The 15969-nt window shown below is 37.4% G+C and overlaps 1 protein-coding gene across 2 annotated transcripts in view; it reads left to right on the forward strand.

Annotated features, from left to right (window-relative positions):
* TRIO (trio Rho guanine nucleotide exchange factor) overlaps positions 1-15969 on the forward strand; it is a 244065-nt gene that overhangs the window by 96717 nt on the left and 131379 nt on the right. For both annotated transcript variants that reach the window (XM_054285315.1, XM_054285316.1), the window contains exons 9-11: positions 1360-1590; positions 8833-8955; positions 14996-15187. In XM_054285315.1, coding sequence (XP_054141290.1) covers positions 1360-1590; positions 8833-8955; positions 14996-15187 — 546 coding nt within the window. The remainder of the gene's footprint in view (positions 1-1359; positions 1591-8832; positions 8956-14995; positions 15188-15969) is intronic.

Below are 15969 nucleotides of genomic sequence, written 5' to 3' on the forward strand. Positions count from 1 at the left end.
AATACTTGAAGGACTTACTAGATAATTCTTCTGGATACAGAAAAGAAAAAAGATATCATTGTAACTATGCTATGGACTATGCATTTTTTCTGCTGACCTGACTTTACTGTAGCTAATTTCAGAAGTGAGCATCATTCTCTGTGTTGATACTCATTTCTAAAATGAAAGAGCTTGAACTGAAACTGAGAAATAAACTCCCTTGTAGCCTAATTATCAGAAAAAATTTTCATTTGGATCTGTTTGACTACCGAATAACAAATGTAACATGTGCCTAGACTTAGTAGAAATTGTTGAAAAGAGCTACTGGGGGAAGGCCTTGGCAAATTTGGTGTTTCTGACATGGTGTGGATTTGATGGATTCAGGCTATTCTTTATACTTGTGTCTTGTGGTTTCAGATGATTTTTGTTCCTACTTGCTAAATGAGCTGTTAGAAAAGTTCTTTGCAGGTAGCTGAATGATACTGAATTGTAACAGCTCTCTGAGCTTCATGCTAAAAGTGACTGACAGGGTAAACACCAATGAAAAGTGGTTTTAACACTAAATGTTCATAGTGACCAGATTAGAGAGGATTTTTGCTTTTTAATTAGCATGCAAGGTAAATCTGAATATTTCTGCTGTGATATAAATCAGAGAAGACAACAGTTTGAAATGACAAATGTTTCCTGTAAGTATCAGTAGTTAAACACATTTTGGAAAACAGTATCTTTGTATGCTATGTGGAAAGGGTTTAAGTGATTTAATCAGAATTAAGTTTTCCATAACAGCAGTTTTCCCTTGGCTTACCAGTAACAGTAATAATTTAGAAGTAAATTGTGTCAGATTGAATCATGTACTAAGTTTTATATCTGCTGGTTTAAATGTATTTGTCAAATACTAACTTACAGAAAGTAACCTCCCTGTTCACATTTACATCAAATGAAGAGAGAGATTGTTTTGGAAGGATAATTCTGGACAAATGCTTAATTTTAGGTGTTTTGTTGACTAGGGAAAGAGATGAATATTTATTCAAAGTTAGATTCAATAGTTTTTTTAAAAAAGCTCACAACAACAAAAAAAACTCAAACAAAACAAAAAATCCCAAAACTGAAGGAAAGTCATTCTTAAAGTAATGAAGAAATGGAAAGACAGGCTGTTATTTAGAAGAGTGATACTTCTTGAAGTTATTTTAAAGAGAAGGAGAATATATTTTTCCTATAGCAGCTGCATGTAGGTAATAATTTCTGCAATAAAACAAGTCTTCATCATTGCTCCCTGAGTTCTTGAAGACATTTAGAACTGAGAGAAGGGGTGGGGTACCAAGTAGTAGCCCAACAAGCTTTTGGCAAGACATGTAATTCTTCATCCTTTCTGGTGGTCAGGTGAGCCAAGATGGGAAGTCACTCCTTGATAAACTTCAGAGACCTTTGACTCCTGGGAGCTCTGATTCCCTCACCGCATCTGCCAACTACTCCAAAGCAGTTCATCACGTCCTGGATGTCATCCATGAAGTCTTGCATCACCAGCGCCAACTGGAAAACATCTGGCAGCATCGAAAGGTCCGCTTACACCAGCGGCTTCAGCTCTGTGTTTTTCAGCAGGATGTTCAACAGGTAGGTTTTGTTTCACTTGCCTGAATGCCTTTGTATTCTGTCAGCCTGATGGCACTGAGAGGTGAGTTTTGACTGCTAATTCCCGTGGTTTTTTGTACAACAAGTGAATAGTTGCATGGGATTGACTGAATGATACCAAGTTCTGTGTGTTATCAGAACTTAGCTATTGGTTATTATGGATAAGAATTATAGTTGAAAGTTAGGTCTACTTAATTTTTTCTAATTTTAAATTAATTTATTTACTTTAAGTCATATATGATGAAAGAGATTTTTAATATAGGCAGCTGTTCTGAGTTTGTGCTGGAAGCTGACATTCACATTCTAGGTAAAATTCTGGACTTGAAGTTTTAAAAAGGCTTCTTGTTGTAACATACAAAAAATTAATAGTGTTATTCTGTAAAATTTTGGTTTTAAATCCTCCGTGATACTTAATTGACTTAATAGTGTTTCTTTAAAACCTGAGAGTAGTTATTATAAAAATTACAAAAATTGTAATTTTAAAAAATTTAAATAATTATAATTATAAAAATTACAGATGAGATTACTTTCTGATAATAACACTGTTCTTGAATTAATTGTTATTACCTGCTATTTTTTTATTATTATGACAATATCTGTAAAAGTTAGTAGTTACATGCAGGCATTAGTATCTCTGACACACCTTTGTGTTTAAAAGTAAAACAACATAAAATTCCTTGCTTGATGGATTTTTAATAGGCATAAAATGTTGGCTTTGAACTTCAATTAACAGAGACATGAGTAATTTTCCTTTAAGAGCTCATCTTCATAAAAAACTAAAGATGGCCAGTATTTGCTGATCATGGTCTTCCATTTCAGTGTAATAATATCCATAAATCACAACTTCTGAATGGAGATTTTTAGATAGATAGCCATAGTTCTGGTTAAAGTAATCTTTTTTCATCATTATTAGTTACACTTTAAGCTAAATTTCTTGTACTTTTCTGTTTCAAGAAGATACTGGATGTGAGCAGTTGGGAGTGAAATAACTGATTTTCATCATTTACAGTAGTTGCAAAAGGTAATTTAGGCAGATGGTGGGGAGACTGAGCAATCCTGATAACTGGACTTTCTTTGACGTCTGGTGACTATGTCTTCATATAATTAAAGAAAATAACTTAAATGCTTAGCAGTAAATTTTACAAAATCTTCAAAACTTTATTACTTTTTTTTAATCTAAAAAGAAGCATACATTGGAAGACAGACTGTTATCTAGATTGTCAACTCTGAGATGTGACAAAGGATGTAGAAAGGCATGAAAAGTATTAGCTGACAAAAAAAGTAAAAGAAAGCAGAGGGAATGTTATGAATGGTCAGCAAGGGCACAGAGAACAGAAGATTCCATTCATTATGCCGTTGTCTAAATCCTTGAGGCTCTCCATGAAGATTACAACATAAGTAGTGGCTAGTAAGGAGTGTCCAGTGCTGGTACTTGCATGAGTAGTCAGTGAAGGGCCAACTCAAGAATATGCTGTGATTCTGTGATGAGCCCACAAATTAATCATATCTTAAATTGAAAAGGCTTCATAAGGAATCTTCAGAAACCGGAATTAACACAGTAGTTTGATTCTCAGAGGAAAATGTAAGTCCTCTCAGCAGTCTGGTGCCAACAAGTATGGATTGCATGGTAAAACTTCCTCCTCTAGTTTGAATTGAGTTCAAGTAGGACCTTCTTAGGCAATCTAGGCCAAGGGGTCTCCTGAGGTAATTTGCCAGGTGCATAATTCAAGTTTCAGGCCTGTAGGCCAGGCTTTAGGCAATTTATTTCCTGAGGGAAGGTGTTCATTAAATGCTGCGGAGTCTTACTGTACTGCTCCTACTCTTTACTTTTAATATCTTGGGAGTCCTAAAATGCTTGTAGGAAATTTTCATTTTCTGCTCCATCCTAAATCATGGCTGTTGGTGTGGAGGAGTTAGTCTCAGACTGCTTTATTCTTTGAAGATGGCAAATAACCCATCATTAGACTCAAGTCATTGTGCAGTCGCCACCAGGTTCTTCAGCAAGATGCTGGATTTTCCTTCTCTGTATTGGACTCATCAGCCTTTGGAACTGTTGCATTTAAGATGAAGTAGTTGCAGATTTGAAAAAATCAAAGTGGACAGCTTTACATATTTTTATAACTTCCAGTATCAAGAATGTGCTATCCAAATCATGGATGTGGATTGTGAGTACACCAGAAGTTTTCAGTGTGAACCAGTTAACTCGAGAATGTTGATCCACATTGACATATTATTCAGCACATGCTTTACCTACTGGTTGGTGAAATTTCTTTCATCCTGTTTATGCCTGTGGTTTCTTTGTATGCTTTGCAAGACAGACATTGAATTAAGGTAGCAAGAGGTCCTCTTGATAGTTTAAAGCTGCAGCCTTGTGCCTAATGCACATCTTTATCAACCACATGAAATTTCAAGCTAGATGTGTACAGAGATGCAGCCCTTGCTTGCTGTCTTCCTAAGCCCTTCCCTTAGTATGCAGTAATTACCACTGTCAGAGATTGAGCTGTCCTTTGGTTTATCTCTGTAATGACTGTTAATTGCTGAAATGCTGCATGTGCAAGTATAGCTCCTTATGTTGCTTTAACTTAACTTTACAGATATTGGGTGTTTTTGGCACTGCATTATGAATCACAGTGTGAATTTTGGTTGCTGTTCCCTTTCATAATACAACTTTACATACTGGCATTTCAGTGCAGGTCAATCTGTAGGGCAATGACCATTCAACATCCATACCAGACAGATTACTCTAATAGCCACAGCAGATGTCTTAGAGATTGTAGCTCCCTCAGCTTTGAAAATTTACCTGGGGGGGAAAAAGTGATCTCGAATAAAAACATTATTTTTTATTGCAAAAAAAAGGCAAATCAACTTTATCAGATCATCCTAATTTATCTGAGCAATGTTAGTTTTTCATTTGAATACTCATTAACACCATTCAATGCATGACGTTACTCTGGTTTGAGGTATTATTTTAATTTATATCCAAGACAGTTCTGGAATGGTTTATGTAGAGCTCCAAAGCAACTTTTTGTCTAAAATACTTGAGTTTTCGTTAGCTCATTCTCTTTTTGTTCAAATGTTAAACAAACTCAAGATTGATTGAGACGATAACATGAAAACATCTTTTAACTATTGTCAGTAAAGTTAAATGTGGTGGGTTTTTTTTCATTTGAGAATAAGCTAAGTGTGGCCCTCTTCCACTGTTTATAGTTAGTTTGCACATAATGGCAAGCAACCAAGAGCATTGTAAGTGTATCTATAACTGTCCTTAGGCATGAGTCTGATTTCCTCCTCCCTCTGCTGGATTAATGAAGTAACTCAGTTCATGGAAGTGTTAAGTGAGTGACAGAGTGGAGTTGGAGGAGGGAATTGGCCGTGTTGAGCTGGTACTTCACTTTATGTTACTTCCACCTTAGAAAGCTCATTGGGTTTTTTCTTCTGTCTTGCACGTTCTTGTACACTGGAAAGCTGTTTCTAGTGGAGCTTTCCAAATCAACAGAAACATTGTGGTGGTGTCTTGAGTACACCAAGAGTCATCTGCTGATCTACTACTGAGCAAGTAGTAAGGAAAGTAGTGCATGAAATAATGAAAACAGTAGATAAGAAGTGAATAACAGAAAATCTGACATTTGAAATGTGAAAACGTATAACAGTCTTAAACTGAATGGAATTCTAAGCTTGACTTTAGGTAGCAGAAACATGCTGGGAGATCTAGTTCCCAGTTAGTTTGTATATTAAGATCTAAAAAATTGGGTTTTTATTTTAATTAAAAAAAAAAAAAGTCTGGCCACTGGCACTCAGCCATTCTTCATGCTAGTAAAAGTATGATTTTATGTTTAAGAGTTAATAAGCTTACAAGTAGATAATAGTCAGCCTTTCACCTAAGGAACAGAGCTGAATGATTCTGATATGAAGCAATAAAGCAGACTTGGAGCAGCAATATGGTCTGCTTTTCTAGACCATGATTGGTCAAAATTGTGCATAAAGATGATGCTTCTGGTAGAGTGATACTGGCTGACACTTGTATGATTGGAGTTTTGGTGCCTGAGAAATTCTCCTGATAGCTTGCAAGCCAGAAATTAGTAAAACATCCTGGTAGGAAGTGTTCTGAGGGTTTTGGTTTTTTTTTTTCTTTTGGGGTGGGGTGGGACAGGAATTGCTTATTTTTGTTGTTATTGTTTGGGGGGGGGGGGAGTCTTTTGATTTGGTTTGGCTTGGGGTTTTTTCCCCCAAAAAATACATTTATTTGATCATAGTGAGTGTCTTCTCTGTCCCTTCTGGATAAATGTGCTGTTTCCTGCTTGATCTGCCTGCCTCAAGACAGGTTACAGTCACTGATTTCAGCCTTGAGTAATGAAGGGTGGGCCATGAATGCTTGCTACTTGCTAGCAACAACATGATTTCACTGTGTGATTCCCATGTGGCTTTGAAGGCGGTTCCAGTGTAAAATGGAACTTTTTTTGAGAGAGTATTTCCACATTTTAACTGTCCGAAGATCAGAAATGCAGATATTTCCATCTTCCCCTTCTGAATGTTATGTCAGCAGCAAGTAAGTGGAGATCAGAATAGTGAATGTATGCAAAGTAGGTAAAGGGTGGGGGGGTGAGGAATGGATAATAATGTGGGAAAGACTGGTGCAAATACGCACAATGAATCTGCAAAAGATCAGGTTTACTTCTACAAGCAGCATATACCACATATTTTGCAGCCATGAGCAATGATTTTTTTTTAATGAAGCTGTCTTTCCATAGTAGTTTCTTCTGTCATATATTCTTTTGGGAGTTAGAAATGTAAGCATTTTTCTAGATCCTGGGCATAAGGATGGTTTTGCTGAGACTGCAGTAGAACTTAATTGCATCATTAAAGCAACTTGCTGCAGTGGAGGATGATACTATTCACCCTTTGACTGAAAAGTGTTGAGCCTCTTAGACTTCTATGGGTTACCAAGTACCAGACTGAATTCCATTTGCTTTCAGAAGCATATACCAATAGCTGAATTCCATTTGCTATTGGTAGAAGAGTCCTTAGTGTCTCAGTGTGATGATTTCTGTAACTCTTACACATTTTCTTCCCCTTCCTGAGAGAAGTAAGTTGCTAAAAGGCTAATATCAGTGCCAGTAATGGTATTGTACTTTGATTGAAGTGGTATGCAAAGCACTTACTGATGAGAAGAGCCTAACTTGACTCTGCCTCTGCATGCTGTAAAATTCCCAAGAGTGCTTCCTCAGTTTTGTTAAGAATCAAGGTGTGAAGACTGAACACTAATGAGATGTGTATTCATACTGATTTCACTTCGAGGCAGTAATGTTTTTCTAGTTGAGTGGTTTATGTCTTGATCTGTGTACTGGATTTCTATGACAATTTCTTCCCTTGAGAAGTTATTCAGCATTATTTGAAGCAAAAATCATTCTCCCTGGGCTGCTTTCTGCATTTCATCCCATGCTTTCTGGGACTGATTTTACTGTTGATTTCATTTGTTAGCTTGTAACTGTTAGTAGTCTCCAGAGTCCAGTCTAATTATTTCATCCAAACATATCTCTTTTCAGCTCTTTTTATAACGGGACAAGTAGTCTCCTGAAACTAGTCAAAAGTATTGGTAAAAATAACTGAGGCTATGTTTAGCTCCTCACTCTCCTTTTTCTGATCAATATTTTACCTTGAAAGAAGAAAATGAGAACTTGTGTTGACCTAAAACACAATAATATTCTTTTGGCAATACTTACTGGGAAAACAAGTATTGCAGAAGTTAAGTATGGAGATTTAATGAAGTGTTGGTGATTTGAAGTGGCAGTATTTTGGGGTATTAGGGAATTGTTTGTTGTTTTGAAGATGTCCAGTAGGAGAGAGCTTGCAAACGGAAAAATACTTGCATGGTCAAGATAAATGAGAAAACCATGTTTTCATTCTTTTTCTAAAGAAAGCATGGATGTTTTTCATGGGAATGGTGTGTGGGATTATGTGTGTATTGAATGTGATCGAGAGTGGTGTTGCAGGAATGGCTCTCAAATCTGTGTGGAAGGAAAAAAAAGTCTCTCTTTAGTTAAACTCAGTTACACTTTCAGTAAAAGAAAACTGGGGAAAAAAGTCACCCAACTGTAGAAATCAGAGTAAAGGCCACTAGTAGGTAAGAGACACAGTACAGGCTTTTGGAAGTTATTTTCAAAACCAACTAAAATATTAATGTTTTAAAGAAAAAAGAACGCTGAAGGTGAATGCTAGGTAAGGTATTCTGCACCACTACGTAAGTGCTGTGTAGATATGGTTAGCTGACTTCAGATAATTGCTTATGTGTTGTTGTTTTTAATTCTAAATGTCGTTCTTGAACCTTTTGAGTATCTTCCAAGAAATTGAATACTATGTGCATACTGAACTAATGGATTAACTTATGGCTAGGAAGTAGTAGTTGGAGAGAGGTTAGATGTTTTTGTTCGTTCACTCATCAGAAATTTGGTATGTGTGCTGGAATTTTTTGTGTTAACTGACAGAAGCTAATTACATGTACAGTTTTTACTGTTTATAAAACTGTCAGCCCAGTCATTGTGGTAGAAGCATAAAGATCTTTAAAATGTCTTTTGTTCACCACTTTTTCAGCTATAAAATTTACAATAAACAATTATGTCTTATATTTTGAGGTGATAGATGCTTCTTAAGAGCTGGAGCATATTCCTTCATATGCTCTGAATACAGACATTTATCTCATAATGATTTCAGCTAATTTTTCTTGTGTTAATTGAAGTTAGTTACTACTGAATCTTACTTCTTGACTTAATGATATGTAGAAGGTGAAGTGAGTTCTCATCTGAAGTAGAAGTTCACTGTGTTATTCACCAGCAATATGCAAGCTTCATTAATGTTAACCTTGCAGAAAAATGTCAGCTGAAGGTGTAAACAGATTAGAGGGACCCTCGCAAGGGGTCTTGCCACTTGGATCAGATTACTGTCAAATTGATGAACGTGGAGAAATGGGGTTGTCCTTTGTAGGCTTCAAAGTACAGGTATAATCTTGAATCATACTATTTTGCTAGTTTGAGCTAATTATTGCCTTGAGAAAAGTTAAATGATATGTAATTAATGTCCTTCAGTGGCAACATTGTGTTTCAATCCAGCAGTTCAGTTCTTTTTAAGCAGTGCCTTTACAGCTTCTCAAATGCTTGAATAATTGTCTTTTTGTTGTAACATTTAATACAGCAACTCAGGATTTCTGTGTGTCTCTCTTCTGTACCACAGGTGTTGGATTGGATTGAAAACCATGGAGAAGCTTTTCTTAGTAAACACACTGGAGTGGGAAAATCCCTGCATCGGGCCAGAGCTTTGCAGAAACGCCATGAAGACTTCGAGGAGGTCGCGCAGGTAAAAGCAATCACATGAAGAACTGTACACTTGTCATGGAAAGAAATGAAAAATTCCTGCTTTTGCACTTAAGGGCTGTGCAGAGGGAGCCCCACTACAAAACATTCCTTTCCAGGAAGGGACTGTTTTGTTTCTGTTGCAAGTTTTTATTGCATTTCTCCTTTATGCTCTAGCTTTGAGATGAAAAAGACAAACTTCCATAGTCCTAGAGGGTGTGAGCCTTAAAGTAAAATAGAACTGCTCTGGCATCATCATTATTATTATTCTTAGTGGTAGTAGTAGTAGTAGTGTAATTATTATTTCAAAAGCATTCTTTCAAATATTGATATACAGAAGAATGAAAGTTCTCCTTTTAAAAGTAGCTTAGTTCCATGGGATTCTAGGATTTTAACTTTCGTGCAGCCTGTAAGAGAGGATGGAGATGAATTGAAAGTCTTGCTTTCTGACTTTAAACTTGGGGAGCTCCCACATTCTCACTGCAGTCTCATGGAGAGGAAGGGGGACTCCTAAGAAACCAGGTGAGCCAGCAAACTGGTCAACCTGGCTTAAGTTTTTTTTCTTTAAATACAATTGAGTTTGTAAATGTCCTCCTTTTCTGAATAACCCTTAGTTTAGCCTTAAGTTATGATACAACTTCAGAACACAACATTATGTGAAAAAAAATCAAAACAAATAGAGATACAAAGGAATGCAGGGATGTTAACAAGGAGCTGGTGTAGGTGTTAGCCTCTAAAAGGGGGGATGTGAGGTGAAGAACAACCTTGTGATCCATCACAAGGCTAGACAGCTGAAGGCTAGAATCCTCCCCATTAGTAACATGCACTGTCTGTCCAGTCTTAATGGTTGGTAAGAGAAAAAATTATTTCCAAGATTAATGAAGAAAAATCTCCAAAGGTGAGGTTGATATAGGGGTACTTCAGTCAAACAAAAGATAACATTATTAGATAATTGTGGCATTGTATGCAGGAGCTTGGCAGTGTCACCTGCTATGGAGGATGCATCAGAAGCATTGTTTACAGTTTGCCTGTCTAGTGGAAGATTAAACTCTTGATAAAATTTTATTGTAAATACAGTCTTGGAGCACTTCACTGGCTGAGGACTTGAAATAACATCAGAAGACTTCCTCAATATTGATTTCCTGTAAAAATTTCAAAAAGAATAGGTTTTGTTACTTTTGTACATATACATGCTGGATTTTCTATATGCATGTCTATTACTTAATTTTTAGTAAAAAGTAATATTTTCCATGTGGAAATACTTATTTTTCTGGGTCAGACAAGCAGGAGTCTATTTCTGTAAGATACTTAACAAAGCCTGAATGATCTCATACTTAATACTGTATTATTTGGGAAAAGAAGAAGAAAATGTTTGAGTAGCCAAAAGTGGACAAAGTGCATAGAAATGTTACTTGGTTGTTAAAAAAAGCATCTTGTTAATTTGCATTAGACTTTAAAGCAGAAAAATTTAAAGCAAATGTTTACTAAAAACTTCCCCAAACTGAATGTTACTGAAGTTTGAAATTATCTCTTCAAGGAATGTAAGGGTGTAAGTTCTATTTATGGAGATACTGAAAACTTAGATTGGTAAAAGAACTTAAATATACTACAGGGGACTATCTTCCACTGACAGAAGGATGGACAAAATGATCTAATAAGTATTTTTTTCATCTCTAACTCTTGAATCTGTAGTGAGTTACTGCCAAGAGAGGCACACCCTCTGAGTTGTTCCTCTTACTTGCTGTAAAACTGAATATAAGCAGCCCAAAAGGCATTCCTGTTGTTGCTGTTACAAGGAAGATTATGTTCAAGTATAAAGCAGCACTCTGCACTCCTTGTTAAAGCATCAGTAACTTTTGGCTGACTTATTTTCTGCCTACATTTCTGGTTGGTCCAGGTCTTTGTTGTGTTTTTTATTTTGGGCTTTTTTGTTATTGTTGTTGCTCTTTCTGTTGTGATTTTGGTTTTGTTTGTTTTTAATAGCACTCTGGGCATTATTAGGGGTTTTCAGTCAGTTCCAGCCAGAAGCTGAGAGTAATGTTAAATGAAGTGTCACTGGCATGGCAATGTTCTGGCAACTCCAGGGAGCCAGCAGTTATGTTGACATGTTTCTGGTCAAAGGCTAACTCCTGATTTTGAGAGGAGTGAAAACTATTTTTTCTTTTTTCTTCCTTTCTACTTTTTCCCACATTCTTTTTTTAATATGAATGAGGTGCCATTTCCTCAACAGCGTTCAAAGAGATGTTAAAATAAGCTGTGTGTCAAATAAAATAGACGTTCCAGTCAATGGGCTGTAGTCTCACAAATTATTCACTTCTAAATTCATGTGAAATGAAGGTTTGTTTCTCTTTATTTAACACTTTTTATTACCACTACAAAAGCTAGGTAGTCAAAACTCAGCTAATAATCCTCCTTAAATTCCGATTCCAAATTAATTCTACACATACGTACTTTGACTTGCACCCACTATTGTAAAATCGTGTTTTTCTTTTCATGTGAAGCCTGTTCAGTTCAACTTCTACTTACCCATCTTTTTCTTTCTTTTTTGACTCTCTCTCCATGTTCACCTTTGTGTCCATAAGACCATTCAGTTAAAGCGTCAAGTGTCCAAATTTTGACGTAATTGAGTCACTTACTGGCATGAATTTTCAGCTTACAAGCACTGGATACAGGTCAATATTGCAGTTGTACTTCTCCGTGCATTTTTGTCTGAAATTCTAAATCAGCTTTTTTTGTTTCAAATGTCATCTCTGTCCACTTTTTGACAGTAGTCTATGCTCAAAAACCACAAAAGGTGTATGGCAACAATTAATTAGTGGGTTTTCCACAGGTAAGTCTTCTTGGTGCAAGAGATGCACAAGAAAGCTCATTGCAGACCTTGTCTGAATACACCATTCATTTCCCTACCAACACCTGTTTCCGTCTCCTTTAAGGTTATAAAAATGGGTTATGACTTTGGACTGGTTCTGAACTTTACCCATAAATGGTTGCAATACATCAAATTAAAGGTCCATGTCTTAAACTCGCTTGTGGCTATCACCAGATGCATAAAGAAAAGGGACTGTATGCTTAAAAAGTTACCTTTACCCTCCCAGCCTGTTTGATGTTGGAACTGAAGGATGCATCTGAACCAGTCACTGATGGACTTTTCTTTCCTTAATTGGGCTACTTTTTCAACCCCTTTATGATCTTGGAATGTATTCCACACCCTGTGGCAATGAGTTATGCAATTTAATTGCTCCTTAGATGAAAAGTACTTTGCTTTTTCATTTTAAGTGTATTGTCTGATGCTTAAATGTGATAGTGTCCACTGTACTTAATGAGTCATCTATCTTATTTTCTGTACCTTTAATGATTTGTACACCTCTGCTGGTCTCCAGCCATCCATGTGTCCCTCTTCCCTTTCCAGAGCACAGTAAACTCCAGGTTGTTTGAAGTGCAGTCCATATCTCCAATTATTTCTGTGTTTATTGTCAGTAGTAGTCATTTCTGCACTAGCGTTTGAAATTTAATCTTTGGGTTTTCTTTGATGTGTCACTTCATATGCTTTCTAAAAATATGGTGCTTTTTCTTTGTGAATAATATTGAGAAAACATTATTTAACAGAAAGATGGGAAAAATTATGGAATTTGTAGCTGGGGAAGGTGGTAAATTCCATTATGGAGAATTTTTCATAATTTTGGAGAACAATGCCTATTTAAAGACTTGCACAGAAGGATGGGGACTACAGGTCATCTTGAAGTTCTTACAGGGCTCCTTCTCCCCTGGGATCTGAGGAGAGTGTGCTAGTGAGGAGATCCTGAGGAAGTTTGTCACCCTGAAGGCTCCTTTCCTTTCCTTCAATTTAGGAAATTGGCATAAGCACCATTAAGGAAGAACTCTTGCTCTCTTTGCCTAACTTTCAACTGGAGGCTGCCCCTTGGGACAAGTATTTTCAAAATTTTTGCATGACTGCTTTTTTCCCTCTGAGCATTGTTTAGAAGTGAGCAGAGAGCTGGGAGAGGCAGTAGGTAGTACTGAACACCTAGTTGATGTGATTTCTATCCAAAGAGCAGTTTATATTATACTCCAGCTCTACTTGGAAGTGAAATTTGAGCAACAAGGCATGTGCCTGCTGCTAGGTTTGAGAATTGCAGCCCCTTTTGAAGCAGAATCCAGGCTGTGATCTTTTCTAAATACAGGCAGCTCACCATCCCCTTTACAGAAAGAGAAGTCAGATGTGCCTGGGCCTGTGTAATGCGGAAGATACTCCTGGAATTCGTAAACAATGCTTCACATGTGAGATAAAGTTTTCATTAAAATGGGAAACTTCTGTTCCAGCCATCTGCAGCTGGGTGTGGTGCTCTGCACTGGTGAAGTAGTTGTTGTTTGAGGAGTGCCTTGAGGCTCTGTGCCTTGCCCCCTGGACACATGTGAGCTGCAGCCGTGGAAGGCAGGACACCAGGCACAGCTCAGTGTGTTCAGGGCCAGCCTGGCCTGAGGCAGTGCTCTGGGGCCTGGAGCAGCCTGCTCCCCACTGAATAGCATAAGCTCCTGTTTTTCTCTGCAGGCATTTCCAGGGAAACCAGGAAGGAGTTCTCTATCTCTCCATGCAACTAAAAAGCTGAGATTTAAGGAAGGGCTGAGAGTTACATAGTCCAAGTCAAGTAACAGCGTGGATTCAATTCCTTGCATAAATAGATCATAATAAATTTAGGGGGAGCTCTCCCCAAATATGTGAAAGCTTCACTGAGTCATGTAATCTGTCCTGGGCTTGTCTGATAATTTACCTTGATACCCTGGGGCAGAGCTCTTATTTCCTGCCCTTTAGTTCAGTTTTAGGGCTGGACTTGGATTTAATTTTTGTGGATATTATAATGTTAATTAGAGGTGTGATACTATGTTTATGGCAAAGGAAAGCACATTTGCATAGGCTTAATTTATCTTAGCAAGGATTGTTTTTACCTGATGTAATTGAGGTAGGGAGAACATGGAAGGGCAGAAAGGAGAAGGAAATGGTGTAGTTTATATTGTCAAGAATGCTTTCTTCTTTTTTTAGTCTGTAGTGCAAACCTATCAGAAGACCTAATGGTGTGACATGAGCAAAGCTTCTTTTGTCCAGACTTGGCTTCAGTTATTTTTTTCAGTGGTTAACTTCCTTTTAACCTTGCTTGATGAGAGTTTTGAGAACCATTCTAAAACATGAAAACCCAAGGTTAGGCTCAAAAAGAGTACCCAAAGCATAACAAAAGTTTGGACTCGGTCCTGTTCCAAATTAACAAGAAAGATACTGAGGCAGGCTGCAAATGCAGAGCTTTAAGAGTTGTTAAACACCTGTCTCTTCTCTGCACCATGGGATTCCTAGCATATCAGAGACCGACTTCTTCTGTCGTTTTCTGCTTGGTCTCAAGTCTCTTATAGGCCTTCTGATCTGCATAATCCTAGGATGTATTGGGACACTATTCCGCTAGGACACTTGGCCATAGGTCAGTTCTAAATCTTCCTATGCTGCTTCTTTTTCACAAATGATGATACACACTTGATGCATGAATTTTGGATGCCTGACTTCTTTAAGGATGGAGAGAAATGTTCTCTTTCTGTGCTTGGTTGCTTTCCACCTTCCTGCTGGATGTTAAGTGTCTCTACCAGCAGAGAATTTCTTCAGCTCTAGTAGTACACATTTGAAAAGTCTTCTGTCCTTGACTGTAGTGATTTTTCCTACTTCAATAAGTAGGCCAGTTGGCATGTAGTGGATTAGGCATTTTGGCTGATCTTTATTCTAGATCTGTATATCAAATACTAATTCCAAGTTTTGTGTCAAGGAGACATTTGAATAGACATAAATAAGGAGCTAAGGAATTTATTCACAGTTAAGTAGAAAATTATATAGAAATGTAACAAAATCTTTAGTAAGATTGTATTGTGCTGCCTTTAAGAAAAGAAGAAAGACAAATACATTCCCAGGGCCTTTTTGTAATTTTGTTTTTATTAGTGGAGTGGCTTTAAAAGGCACTGACTGACTTTTCTTTCATTTAATCCTGTGAAACCAACTTATTTCTCCCCAGAACACATATACGAATGCAGATAAGCTCCTAGAAGCAGCGGAGCAGCTTGCTCAGACTGGAGAGTGTGACCCAGAGGAAATTTATCAAGCTGCCCATCAGCTCGAAGACCGGATACAGGATTTCGTCAGGCGTGTGGAGCAGCGCAAGATCCTGCTGGACATGTCTGTGTCCTTTCACACTCATGTTAAAGAGGTAAAACTTCCACTAATTGTGATGATAACTTCAAGTCCTAAACCCAGTATTATCCAGTGTTGCTTTCATTGTTAGAACTTTGCCATAGGACACCATGAAAAATGTTGTATGATGAGTTTTGGCTTGTAATTCACTGTGGATTGTGGGCTGGGGTAGCATGTGGTTCTGCTTAAGGATTTTTAAAATTTTATTTTATTTTGATTTTTTACTTTCAGAAGCAGCTTCTACCTCCTTTGTTGCACAAGTACACATGCTTGTTCAGTCACAGCGGAAGGAGAAGGGTCGTATCAGGGAACTGGTACAGCTAAAAGTCAGAATTGTGGAGGGAAATATTGTGCTCTTTTAATTTTTTTACCCAACCAGCTCTCCTGCTGGACTTACCAGACCCATGGTTGGAGAGACATGATTCAGGAGACCAAAATGTGTGGCATAAGTACAAGGCTACTGAAGGCAACCTTGTTGCCCCAAGAGACTTTGTATACTTCTGTGTTTTGCACATCACACTTTTATCTGGTATATTGACAGTTCTTTGCAACCTAAAGATCTTGATAATGACAAGATAATTAGGTCATGATAATGACAATGGTTTGCCTCATGTTTGCGATTTTTAGTCTTCTTCCAAGGTCACCAGGAAGAAGAAGATTCTGCCACACTAATTTTCAGTAAGATTAGCTTTTTTGCTCCAATTCAAAACACAGAACGTGAGTTTATAAGCTCCTGGGAGACGGTGGAACAGGCTTCAGCAAGAATAAGGACTTCAGCAAGGTGTTTTGGTTTTTGAC

This window comes from Melozone crissalis, unplaced genomic scaffold (genome assembly GCF_028551555.1).
Source record: "Melozone crissalis strain CALT ecotype California unplaced genomic scaffold, PUWL_Pcris_2 ptg000042l_1, whole genome shotgun sequence".
NCBI classification, from domain to species: domain Eukaryota; kingdom Metazoa; phylum Chordata; class Aves; order Passeriformes; family Passerellidae; genus Melozone; species Melozone crissalis.